Genomic DNA, 14,038 nt, shown 5'->3' with positions numbered 1-14,038 from the left:
AGTGCAGTCCCTACGGTCATTTAATTTTTAGTTGCAGTTAGGATACTAACTGAGGTGGTATTTAAAGTTTCAGAACAAACAATGAGAGTAGGAGGGAGTGATAATAGATGACAAGTCCAGAGGCCACATTCATTTGAAATTCTGAAATGAAGATGAGGATTAACGTGTAAGAGGAAAAAATGGGAAGCCAAGATGCCATTATTTTTTCTGAATAGGTGTCAGAACATTAAAGATAACACCATCGGCATCGAGGAGAATGGAGTCTCCCTAACCTGCCGTTTTCACGTCACCGTCTTTAAATTCATTGGGGATTATGATGAAGTTCATCTTCACTGTGCAGTGTCGCTCTGTGACTCAGAAAAGTACTCCTGTAAAATCGTAAGTGACAGTGTAAAAATCAAATGCTTAGACTTACTCTCCCTGCTCCAGCATTTCCAGTATGAAGACTGAGTACCAGGTGGCTGAACTGGAGTAATCCTCAGATGCACAGGAGTCTTTGGAGGGTAGTCATCTTTGGTGGGGGAGAGCACAGTGGAATGATGTGCATTTACTCCTGTCTCCGAAATGTCAACTGGTCATTGACTTAACATCAGACCAGGGCTCCTCAAGCTAGCACCAATGACATCCTTTGTTGTGGGGGATTGCCCTGTGCAGTGTCCCTGATCTCTGCCCAACAGATGCCAATGCTATCTACTCCCCAGTTGTAACATCCAAAAAATGTGTCCAGACATTGCCAAAAAGTCCACTGGAGGGTAGGGGTGGGGGCATTGGTCTGGCTGAGGACCACTGTACTGAAGTCTCAAGGAGTCTCAGGCCACCTGAATCTGATGACCACTGAGCAGAGTATCACTCCACCATAGCAAACTGCTGACCTCAGGAGGCAATTTATCAAAGTATCCAACAGCTCATCTGATCCACAGGGCCTGAGGCTCTAGGGGGGCTGTGGGATGAGGCTGAAGTGCAAATTAAGCATCTCTTCCATGCCAGGCTTACACCCCACTACATATTGCTATGTCCTTAAGATGTGATTGCATTGGTACCTGGCTCCTAACCTTTAATATTGCAGCTTTTTGCTTACCCCCTTGTTTGCAGAATCAAGATATGAATTATGGCCAGGGCTCCTTGCAGATGGTGCCGCATACATTAGTGTCCATGAGATACAACAATCCTCATTCCCGAGCAAAGGGCCTCTTTGAATATAATTCTACTGTGAAGAGTATATTTAATTCTGCTCAACCTAAAGCCTGGCGTCCCAGTGGATTCAATGATCAAGAATGCATTGGTTCTAATTAATCTGAGCAGCAATAGTGTTGGAGGCCGGAGCCTCTGCCTCTTTTGCAGGTGGAAACATGGTGAGGAATAAGTTATCAGCTTAATTGTGTGAAATTTTCCCTCTGGTGTTCTGTCTTTCAGACTTGCCCACAAAATTCCAGGATTGCCACAGATTATACAAAAGAACCTAAAGAACAGATCATTTCAGTGGGACCTATTAGGAGAAAAAGTATGTATGTTTCCTAAAACACACTATAAATTATTGAAACAGTGGGACTTGAAGGCTCAGACGTGCTTCACCTGTGATGTGGGTGTAGTGCATGAGGTGATGGTGTTGGGGACACCAGTGTGAGAAGACTGCCCGCCTGCTCCCTTGAAGAAATATTTTCATTGGCTTTTAAGAACTCGGCAGCATGGGGCTTTTCTTCATCCTCTCCTTTCATTAAAACCTTCCCTTCTATATGAATTGGAGGGTGCAATGGTCTACAATTAATTTGCCCGACTGCTTGTTTTCAGGGCTGGACTGGTGTGAAGACAACGGAGGATGTGAGCAGATCTGCACCAGCCGGGTGGACGGGCCTCTGTGCAGCTGCGTGACAGGAACCCTGCAAGAGGACGGCAGGAGCTGCCGAGGTAGAGGCTCTTCTGAGTCAGGGCAGGCAATGAGGGTCCTAGAAAGTCCCCAACCCCAGAAGGAGAAACTCAGATCTGAAGCCCACCCAGTCAGCAACTTACCTAGGAAAGTTTCAGAAATTGAGAAGGGAAGATGGCTGGGCGGGCTGACACATGCCTGTAATCCCAGGGGTCCGGAGGCTGAGGCGGGAGGATCACGAGTTCAGAGGCAGCCTCAGCAACAGCGAGACGCTGAGCGACTCAGTGAGACCCTGTCTCTAAATAAAATACAATTTTTATTTTATTGTATAGTGGGCTGGGGATGTGATGCAGTGATTGAATGCCCCTGAGTTCAATCCCTGGTACCCATCCCCCCCCCAAAAAGAGGAAAGATGGGAAAACACCCAAAGAATTCTAGCACCATTAAAAAAAAAAAAAAGAAAAAAGAAAAACCTTTGCATCCCTGATTTTTCATCTAAAGATAATGATAGAAGAAAATTTACACTACCACTTCAGGATTATATATTGGCTATAGATCTGAATGCCAGGTCTACCTGGGCTGAGGCTGGGATTAGACGTTTGCCTTAACAAATGAGAGAGCAGTCTTGACATGGTTTCCTCCCTCTGAGCTTAGCAGGATCCTCTTCAAGGTTGGATTAATTTTGATTTTTTGCTGCCTGAGCCAGGGCCATTTGGGTAAAGTGAGTTCTTGGCCATGAAATTTCCTTTATTTAGTTGAGTGTTGCAGAGAAGTGATGCCTGTCTAACTGGCATTCTCCCCACCACCACCCCATAGGACTTATTATGTTCCTCTCTGTCCACAGCCTCTAATTCTTCAGTTGATCTTCAAGTTTGGACACTTCTTCTCATCGTGACCCAAATTTCACTATGGCATTTTGTATATCAATCAGACACAACCTCATAATGCACTCAAGGTTGCTATATAAAGTACTGTAATTTACTTACTTCAACTCCCTGTAGGATAAAAAGTGTGTGTCCCTAAGTCAAAATCTATTTGAAAGTGTCCACCTTCTCACAATCATGCCACTTGTCTCCAGTGGTCAGAGATTCCAGGTCCCTCTTTCAAAATATGCACCAGGGCTTCTAAAAGCCAGTCATGGGAAGGATGTATTTAACTAAAATTCCCAAACAGTTGTCACTAGAAACCTTGGCTCATGTGAAAATCCAGTAAAGGAAATGAACTCTAGTTATAGAAATCTGACCTGAAATCTGACCAGAGAAATCTGTCCAGCCACTGCTAGTTCTGGATCCTACTTGTTACAGAGTTAGGGCTAGTTGGAACAATCTGGGAGTGATGACTGAAAGGTTTGGCTCCCTCTAAGGAATCTCGCTGGCGTGTGGAAGTGTCTGATCTACAACCTGCACCATGGCTCTGTTCTGTTGAGGACGAGTCCCTTTGCCCGCCCACCGCAGCTCTCCACCTTGCCATGGCAGCTTTGGCCACTGGATATATTAATTGCAGACCTGGGGAACCTCACCCCGATCCCACCCCTCAAACCCAGTCCCTTCTCTTTTCACAGATCAACCAAATAATTTTAATGTGTTTTATCCTTAAATAAACTTTGTGTTCAAGTATTCTCATTATTTGGTGGCCGGAATCATTCTTATCGATGTGAAGCTTTGCACGCTAAATAGCTCGCTATGATTAAAAACAGAAAAGAGCAAGCAGCAGCCACTGGACCAGGTAGGCACTGCTGGCCACAGCTGTAATGTGTTGTGTTATTACTACTCGGGTGCACTTACAGAGCATTAGCGGAGCATTAAGGTGCTTTGCAGAAGAAAAGCAGGCAGTGTCCTCCATTGTAAGTGGTATATAAACACACATTTACTATAATTAACTGCAAAATGGAGGGCCTGCAAAATATATCCCTGGAGTGCCTCCCCTTTTAAGGTTAAAAACAAAACAAAACCCACTTCAAGTTTATTTTAAAATTGTCTTGGATTCAAGTTGATAGCATTTTTGCATTTTTTCTGGGAACACTGAAAAGCTGAGCAGAAATGCTGAGCATCCTTGATCGTGGCGTGGTAGCTGCTGTCTCACAGGTCAAAGGCAGCAGCATCATACTGTCACTGGGTTGATGAAGTGGGGTGTAGACAGTCTGCCCCGAGCTGCTGTGTTCTCCCGGCTCTGGCCTGGAGGGCCTACAAATTCTGGCTGGTCTGGGCTGTCACTCGTGCTGTGAGGCTCAGAGAACAATGGTATTGATAGAGAAAAATTGATATCTGCTTATGCTTGGACATTATAAGATCTTTTTAAGAAAATGCTGAACATTGAGATGGATGAAGGAGTCAAATATATCTATTCAAGCTGAGTCTCAATATTTCATCTTCCTGGTGATAGAAACTCATGTTGGGTGCATGTTTGTGGTTACCTGAAACCACAGCTCCTGATGGTCCCAGACTTCAAGATCAGAAGACACACCAGCTACTGATCATTTCCACTAAGACCATAGAAGGTGTCTTAGTCAGCTTTTGCACCACTGTGACTAAAAGACCCAACCAGCATAAATGTGGAGGAGGAAGAGTTTATTTGGGGGCTCACGGTTTCAGATGTCTCAGTCCATAAACAGCAGGCTCCATTCCTTGGGGCTCAAGATGAGGAAGGAGATCATGGTGGAAGAGTGTAGCAGAGGGAAGAAGCTCACCTGATGATCAGAACGCAGAAAGGGACTCTGCTAGCCAGATACAAAATATATACCCCAAAGGCAAGCCCCCAATGACCTACCTCCTCCAGCCACACCCCCAGTTAATCTTATTAGGGGATTAATTCACTGATTGGGTTAATGATCTCGTAACCCAATCATTTGTCCTCTAAACCTTTTTGCATTGGGGGGACACTTCATATTGAAACCGTAACAGAAGGCTAATCAGATGGATTATGGGATAAACACAAAAGTGTCTTCTTATTGCTTTACTCAAGTTTCTTGGATGAATTGTGAACAAAAACATACAAGAAAGAAAAATGATATATAAATTCCTTGATAACTTCTCCATTGATTCTCATATCTAAGTTAGAAATTACTAAATTAAAAATGGTAACTTTTTTTTTTATTAGATCCTTTCTTGTGACACTTTTGTTCTTGGTGTCTGGCTTTCTCACTTGACTGACAGCCTTCACTTGTCTGTCATTGGGATAAGCCAGGTTATGGAGCCAGTGTCTCAGTTTCCTTCGACAATAAAGGTTTGTTTCTTGCAGATACAAGGAGGGTCTGCTCCCCACTGGCATCCTGGAATGGAAGTTGACAAAGGTGTCATTATCTTTTGAGGCTCAACATGTGGCTTCAAGAGTTACCTTGGCAAAGGAAGAGGGCACAGAGCATCACACCCCACCCCCTGTCATGCCTTTGCCTGAAAGGGCACCTATTGCCACTGTTCCCATCCCATCAGTCAATGCAAGCCACATGGCTGTCACTTGCTTTCAGAGAGGTGGAAGTGGGAGCGTCCCCTGTGCTTGAAAGGAAGAACTGGAAATCGGCAGTGATGACTCTTGTCTCCAGGTCAATCATTTCTTTCTGGACTGAGAAATACTTGCACACAACGAAAACACAAAGCCCTTTAGTTAACTCCCTGGAAGGCAGAAGAACTGGAGGTGACCTTGACCCTTCTATACATTCTATGCTCCAAACAAATTATTCAGTGCCTCAATACCCTAATTTTCCTCCCTGTAAAATGAGAACATTAAGTTTCTTTTCAAATATTCTTATGTTAGAAAATGGCACCACAAACATAAACCATATGATAGTATACATTAAGATAATTCTGGAACATTACCTTTTCCTTGTAAAAGTTTGCCTGGGGGGGTGGGGGTGAGGCAAAAGCACATGCTTAGCAAAGGTTTAAAAAGAAGCTAATTGGGAATCTTATTGACTTGGTATTTGATATCAAAAGAAACCGCATCTTGGGGTCTGGCATTTGTGACAGTTGGGAATTCTGTAATTAGTTTCTTAACTACTAGTAGATGTGTGCTCTCCTGAAAATTCTAATGGCAAAATTTGAGAGCACTAATTGTTTAACATAGTCTAATATTATAACTATTTTTAGAACCATTTGACATTTAGCAAGAGCTTGAAATTTAATAAAATTTCTTTCAACCAAAAGAATTAAGTAATTATCAAAAGATGACAATCATGCAGGACGAGGGTAATAAAGAATTATTTCTTTACTAATTCTGAATTAATTAAGCCTCTACCTCATTCTGAACCTTCCATCTTTTTCCCAAAATTCAGGGTATTTTCACCTGCTCTCCCCCTGCACCTTGTATCTCATTGCAATTTTGTCCTGTTTAAAAGAACACGATGGCATTTTTCAGTGCCCCAAGTGCACTGACGTCTGCAGCGCAGCTCAGAGAAAAAGAAAATCAAATAGCACCCTCTAGTGCCCACTTTTTATTTTTTCATGAAACCCAAATGTATATCAACCACACCAATCAAATTATGATTCCCACCCCCCGCCCGTCGCCGCCCCACCAACCTTAGATGCAGAACATTACCAGAATATAGCTTTAGAAAACACATCAAATGCCAAGGACATTTTCTGGAGAACAGTATAAGATTTATTTTTATGTGCACAGTAAGCCTCATTCCAGGAAAATACCAGCTTTTGGCATCCCATGAAAATTCTGCCCTTAATATCTATTTTTCTAACGTGATGACAAAAGTAGCTGCTGAGAAAAATTAAGTATCTCTTTAAAATGTCGAGAAATAAACAATCTGATCAAGAAAAACCCATGAAATATTTAGTGGCCTTTATTTTCCCCCAGCAGAATGTGAAATACTTGGCTATGCATCTACAGCACATGAGCAATAACTCTCCTCTGACTAATGGAAGGCTCTGTTTGTGATGGTTTAATTATGTTTGCTGAAATACGACTCTCCTCTAAGACAACATCTCCATGGCAGAGGGACAGATCTCAGTGGCTATAGATAGAAATAAAATACAAAAGACTCAACGTTCCATGAAGAACTCAGCAATCAAATTCTATTTGCTAAGGAAACAAATGGAGGAAGAATATTCACTGTACATTTTGGTGTGTGTTTCTGTTTGCCGGTAGCCTCCAGGTTAGCTATTGTTTTATTCGTTACCATAAAATACTAATTACAAAATATTTTTGAAACAAAGATATTCGTTCTCCCACTAGACGAAACTACCATACCTGATACTAATGTAGCACCTTCCATAACTAATGCTTTCCCACCTGTATTTAATGTTGCTCATTCTTGAATCTTGCTGCACTTTGACAGAGAAATTGGAGAAGTGTTAATTTGAAGTTATATCTTATTTGGCATAAGTACTAACTAAAGAAAACAGCAACCCACTCACATATGTGTGCTTTTGTAAGTTTACTTAATAATTTTAGATTTCTAATGAGACATATTGGAATGATAACAATCTTTTAAGAACAAAGAACCCATGAAACAGGTGTCTTGGATTTTTCCTCTTAAATTCCTTTGTGGAATATGGTAAGGCACAAAAATCTACTGATATTGCCCTACTTTGGTAAGGGAAAAAATTATTATTTTACTGAAGAAAATAACCTATTTAATTACCTTATGTCTTGAAAATCTTTGCATTGGATCTATCCAGATTTAGAGCCTTTTTGTTGTTGTTTAATTTAAAGACTACATTCATACACAAATTTGCAAAGGCATGGTTCCTAGGGCTTTCCTCTACCTGCCACCTGTTTTTCTTTTACCTGTTGAATGACCTCAATTCAACAGTACATCCTGGCCCTTGAAGTTTACATCACTACGTGGATCCTTTGAATTTGGGAGCCACAAGTGTGTGTTCATTCACTTTCCATGAGTCTTTGCAGTGATGGCTGCAAAATGCTGTTAAGGAATATGTGCAGCCATGCAGGGCAGGGAGTCTGCCCTCCTGAAGAGTCGGGATCAGAAAGCAATTTGGCAAACTAATTCCACAAGGGAAAAATGACTCAACGTATAATGCAAAAGCATCTAGGCATCCTATCAGAATATTCACAGCATAAAATGAGAAAAAGAGCTGTGGATAGCACTGAACACAATTTTTGCCCTTTTAAAAAGCCCTGGATTTTCAATGCTTGCTTTGAACCTTCAAGAGAGAAGAGGAGGCATATCAATCGAAGATCAGCAGAAATGTAGTGAGCCTAGAGATGCCTGGCCCCATAGATTTTATTCATGTCCCCCATGGGTTCAGATGTTCTAGCTGTATTTTTAACCTGGTCTTTTTCACAGACAATGACTTTCATTAGTTAGCTTTAAGTGAAACTTAGGAACAGAAGGTGAGAAATCTCACTATCTCTGCCTTAAGCATCTCTTGGGATCACATTGAATAATTTACCTAATGATTGCAGACAATTTAAATGTATGTTATTTAGGCAAATTATCCCAAAGGCACAGACTAAGTCAAGGGTCCCATGTCTCCATCATACAACTCTAAATATTTTAATTATGAAACAGTTTTATGTGGTTACAGTACATGAAAACTTTGCTGTATTTCCAGGCATCATGCTCTAAAAATACAAATTCAGCAAAAGTTAACTTTTCCCATAAACATCAAAGAGGTACGTGACTCATCCAATCTAAGGACTTCATAGCTACATCACAGTTTCCTCTGCATTAGGGGCTTCTATAATTTGTCAGGAGAAGGAAAGTACAGAACTTAATGCATAATGATTTGAAAATTCTCACAATAAAATTTTGTAAAATGTTTGTGCTTCTAAGTCTTCTACCAAAAATTTTCATTCCGAGATGCTCTGGTGTAATAAAAACAGAAAAAAAAAACCAGCAAAATTTTACATCTTTGGGTCTCCTCTTGGATTCTTTAAATGCCACCCCAAAACATGAACTTGAGTCATTGACCCATGGCAGTCTGCTATTGTTTGTGTAAACAACTGAAAATGCAAACATTTTTACCAATCCCTACTGTTATGGTTTGGATACGAGGTGTTCCCCCAAAACTCATGTATGAGACAGTTAAGAAGCTTCAGAGGTGAAATGGTTAGAGGATGAGAGTTGTAACCTAATCAGTGGATTAACTGGGTGGTAATTATAGCAGGGAGCTGACGGATGCAGGAGGTAGGGGACCTACCTACTGGGGACGAGCCTTTGGGGTTTGAATCTCGTCCCTGCTGAGCAGAGCTCTGGCTGCTTTCTTTTTTTCTTTCTTTCTTTTTTTTTTTAAATGTGGTAAGACTTTTATTAAGGGGAGTACACAGAAGGACTTTTAATTTTATTAAACTTTTAATTTTATTATTTATTAACATGAATGAGGTATAGAATTTGAAAGCCTTTTTATTATCACAGGAGTTACTTCCCCAAAATGTTAATCACAGCTGGATTGAAAGAGTATTTGGGAAATGTGGCAATGTGGTTTATATAAGTACGTATACCACATTATAAATCTACTGGAGATCCAAAGGGATTTGCCTTTGTGGAATTTGAAACAAAAGAGCAAGCAGCAAAAGCTATTGAGGTAGGTAGGTCCAAACCCTGAAGGCAAAACAGGGAGGAGGAAGAGAAGCAGTTCTGGAGATGCAGAGTGCTTAGCTCCCAAATCTTACGTTCTGGCACCAGTTTCCAAGGAGTTCTGTCCTCATCTTCTGGAGTAGTCCTGGCTGCTTTCTTGTTGCTGTATCCTGAGCTGCTCTACTCTGCTCTGCTCCTCCATCATCATGTTCTGCATCATCCGGGGCCAAGAGCTATGGAATCGGCTGCCTATGGACTGAGACCTCTGGAACTGTGAGCCAAGGACGCTTTCTCGTCTGTGTGGTTCTCATCAGGTCCTTTGGTCACAGTGATGAAAAGCTGCCTAAAACACCTCCGTTATTTATTCCAATCCTATTTGTATTTTGCCTTTTCACCAGAAGAACGTAAATGCACATGGGGCTGGGAAATGAGAATGTGAAGCTAGGACAAGAAGATTTCATGGAGATATGTAATGAAGTGCAGAAGATGGTGGAGGGGCGAGGGGTGGGGCCTTGGGCCGTCCCCACACTGCCCACTTCCCATGGGACCTGAGTTAGCCAGATCAAGCAGATGCCCCTGAAGGCCTCTTCCCTATCCAGAAATGTCAAGAAAAGGAAAGGACACTTTTGTTAAAACTCCTAAGCAGATTTTATTGAAAGGTAGAGAAAATGATCTTAATGTTGAGATATTTGAAAATACTATAAGGAGGAGAGCAATGGCTCTCTCAGATTTAATTCAGTAACTAAAAGTCTTCTGGAAGCAAGAACAAAGAAATGAAATATAAAGACGGAATTTCCCCGAGGAAGAAAGTTGAATTTAACAAAATAATTTCTTGTAGACGCTAAACTAATGTAAAGGAAAGAAAAAGTGTCTTGATACTATTATCTTTACATAATACAAGATTTTACAAATGAAAAAAAGAACTAAATGGATTACCCTGAACAGTGAGTAAATAAATATTAAAGCCAACCCATAGGATACAATAAGAAACACCATAATTTCCCCCTAGGATGTTGTAAAACTATTTCCCTGGCCATTGCCTTTAGTCCAGATCCCAGTCATTGAGGTCAGGTTCCGTTTTATTTCTATGGGGGAGAGAGGTGTCTCTGTGCTCGCACGCAGAGGAGCTTTTCGTGTGTATGTGTGTGAGTGAGCATGTGTGCACATAGTGAGTTACAAGGAAAGAACCTCATTCTGATACATCTCAACATTTTTAGTACTTAGCCCTAAGCTTTTCTTCTCCAAATTATATAAATATTCAGCAAATATTCCATTTTTTTTCTAAGGTAGATGGTACCAGGAATCCATTTGTTGAAAATCCATTGATCTACATTTACTAGACCTAAAGATTCTCAAAGAACTTCTGTGGTTTCCTCTGCCAGCCTGTCTAATTTTGTCATAATAATATTCAAAACCTAAGAGACAGAAAAGAAAGTCTGAGGTATTGTTTTGTTTTGTTTTGTGTGGAAGAAATATGGTCCTCTCAAACTGATCTCAAAGAAAAATGGGACCCAAGACTTTCATTAAAACTGCATGAAATAGAACACATGGAAAATGCTGGATAACAAAGTCCCCTGAATTAAAAAAAAATGGAAAAAAGGTAGAAAAAGAAAGAAAGAAAAGGAGAAATTATCACTAAAAATCAGTGTTTTTACCTTTTTAGTATTGTCATTTAGACAGAATCAATTAACTGAATCAAACTTCTCTTTAAAAGTAATTTAGAAAAGAACATGTATACTGGCTTATTCCTCTTGTAAAAAGAAATTATACCCCAGTGTGACATAAAAATTCATGAGCCAAACACAAATTCCAAGGATGGCACCAACTTCAAACTGGGACAGTAGCTGTCCTTTGCAACAATTGTAAAGGATACACTCAATGGAAATTTTGAGCCTGATTTGTCCAGATTTTGAACTTGTCTGTGGATTTCTCCTGCTTAATTCCTTCCTGTTCCACTGGCCTTTGATGACTTGACAAGTCAATCAAGCTATAAAAGGGACCCTGGATTTTTACTTGAAGATTGGAGGCTTTCAATCAACTAAAGAATTTTTCAATTCAGTTATTATTCACTTGCTGTATATTATGCATGGTGGTGAGGACTTAAGCATCTATTATTTCCTTTAGTTCCTGTTAACGATCTAATGGGATAATAATTTTCTGACCTTATAGGCAAAGAAACAACAGTTCAAAGAGGTTAAGTAATTTGCCCAAGGTCATTTTATTTGATTTCATGAAATTTTTGATATAGTTGAAAGATCATTGCAAAGGATTTTCTCTGGGCATCTTATCAACAAAATGCCAATATGGTATAATTGATGTTATTCAGCATCACTGTCAATTAGAGGATAGAGGTCAATCAAGTATGCCAATGTCAATGGAAGATTATCATATGTGTGATCAAAGTTTAAGAGAAATTTAGATTTTTATATTAAAATTAATTTCACACTGACACTCCACCCAATATAAATTAATTTTGTTCATAGTGTAATAGTTCAGAGAAGAGATTCTGGAGGCAGACAGATCTGGATTGGATCCTATTTCACTTACTAGTCATTTCATTCATCAAATATTTACTGATTGTATATCTAGTACCAGGTATTAGGTCTACAGTGATAAATGAACATTGCCCTCACAGAGTTTTTCAGTTTAGTAAGACAGAGCAATAATAAATGAATTAAACAAAACAATAAAGATGTGATCACCAAAGTCCTATGAAGAAAACAAATAGGATATTAAGGGGAAAATGTGGATTGGAGAATTCAATTATATAAAGTAGTCCAGAAGTCCTACTGAGATGGTAGCATTTCAGTTGAGATTTGAGGGGAAAGAAGGAAGCAAGCAAGAATGAAGGTGGGGAGCCAGGGGCAGATCTCAGAGGTCAGAGCAGGAGCAGGGCCTGAAGTCTTGAGAGTAGTATGTTTGCAGGGATGAGAAACAGCCAGTATGGACAGAGTGCTGTAGGCTGGCATGAGTTTAGGGCTGGAGAGGTAGCAGGGATCTTATCAGCTGTGAGGAGTCTGAATTTATTTCAGGGGTAGTGAGCCACTAGAGGATTGTAAGCAGGAGAGTGGCACCATTCAATTTACATCTTAAAATGATTGCAAATACTATATGGAAATTGGGTTTGGAAGAAGAAAGAACCGACAAAAACAAATGACTACTGCATGAGTCTAGGACTGCAGCAATTTGCCTTCTCTATTCACAGGTTCTGCAACCATGGATTCTACCAACTATTGATTGAAAAAAAATTCACATATGTACTGAACTGACTTTTTCCCCTTGCCCTTATTCCCTGAACAATATATTATAACAACTACTCACATATCATTTACATTGCATTAGGTATTATAAATAACCCAGGAATGATTTAAAACATAAGGGAAAATATGCAGAGGTTATATGCAAATACTGTACGAATTTATATAGGAACTTGAGCATCCACACATTTTGGTATGGGAGAGATCCTGGAATCAATCTTTAGTGGATATCAAAGAGTGACTGTTAGCAAGAGCCCAAGGAAATGGAATATGGAAAGAAATGGATACCTCTGAGCTATATGTTGGAGATAAGAAACAATGGGACTTAGTCATTTCTTGGATTCAAAAAGAGTGAAAGGAGGAATCAAAGATGTTTCTAATCTATGCCTCCGGATGAATGGGGGTATTATTTACTGAGTTGGGTGAGAAATTGTTTCAGAGAGAAAATCAAGAGTTGAATTTTGTACATGTCAAGTGTGAGATGTCTGTAAGAGATCCAAGTAGAGGTGTCAAGTAGGCAGTAAGAAACATGACAGGAGTTTGTCAGACTAGTGTGGGATCATGATAAACCATATATAGCAATCATGCACTTTTAGACGTTTTTTTAAACTTAGGACAGAATTTCCGAGAGAGAATAAAAGAGGCCTCAATCTCAAGAGGTCTGTAAAACTATGGAATCAAAGAAAATGGGAAGAGAAATTACCTGAGGAATAACCAGAAAAAGGCAAGGGGAACTCAAGAGGATGGTTTGATTGGTACTAAGATAAATGGGTATTTCGAGCAGGGTAAGGTGGCTGATCGTATTGAGCATAAGAGAATGTTAGGCACGAAACATAATCTGGAAACCTATAAAATCTATAATTAGATTAAAATATAAATACTATTTATCCCTATGGTTGTTCAGAGTATTAAATAAAATGACAAACCTAACTTATCATGGGTCTCTGTATTAATAGTACAGTAGTTTTAAAAGTCTTGTATTATCTCAATGTCAGTTATCTCAACTATCAGTTGCCATTGTATTGCAGATATGCAGAAGATTGGCTAGTAGAGAATTGTGCTTATAAGAATAGCAATTAAACCAGATTTTTACTTTTTCTCTTTTCTCACTGATGCTATAATTCATTTTAAAGGTATGAGAATAAATTTCTTCTTGACGTAAACTATTACTTCCCAGTGTAAGTGAAAGGGTATACTGTTAATTACTTCAACATCTGCATTTCCCGTCCACCATTCCCTAACATTATTTGGTTTTCATGTAAAGTGTAGGTGTGTTTGTTGTTGTTTTTCAATTAATTTTAACTGCAACCCGATGAGGGACCAAATCAGCAAAGTTATTAACGTCTTACAAACACTAAGCCACTTACAGCAAAAGCTTTTTTTGCAGAAATCTTATGGGACTAGTTTTCAAAAAGCTTGCTAGTGTTTCTG

The 14,038-nt window shown here is 39.7% G+C and overlaps 1 protein-coding gene across 1 annotated transcript in view; it reads left to right on the top strand.

Annotated features, from left to right (window-relative positions):
* Positions 1–3,486, top strand: part of LOC124088837 (tubulin-specific chaperone cofactor E-like protein) — a 138,646-nt gene extending 135,160 nt beyond the window's left edge. The window contains exons 27-30 of the mRNA XM_058577094.1: positions 216–378; positions 1,414–1,501; positions 1,789–1,905; positions 2,709–3,486. Of these exons, the coding sequence (XP_058433077.1) occupies positions 216–378; positions 1,414–1,501; positions 1,789–1,905; positions 2,709–2,809 (469 nt within the window). The 3' untranslated portion in view covers positions 2,810–3,486. The remainder of the gene's footprint in view (positions 1–215; positions 379–1,413; positions 1,502–1,788; positions 1,906–2,708) is intronic.
* The last annotated feature ends 10,552 nt before the right edge of the window (positions 3,487–14,038 follow it).

This window comes from Marmota monax, unplaced genomic scaffold (genome assembly GCF_021218885.2).
Source record: "Marmota monax isolate L192 unplaced genomic scaffold, Marmota_monax_Labrador192_F-V1.1 WCK01_AAM20220418_F8-fsc00081, whole genome shotgun sequence".
Classification (NCBI taxonomy): Eukaryota; Metazoa; Chordata; class Mammalia; order Rodentia; family Sciuridae; genus Marmota; species Marmota monax.
Note: the sequence above shows the minus strand (reverse complement) of the source record. Positions and strands in the feature narration are given on the sequence as shown.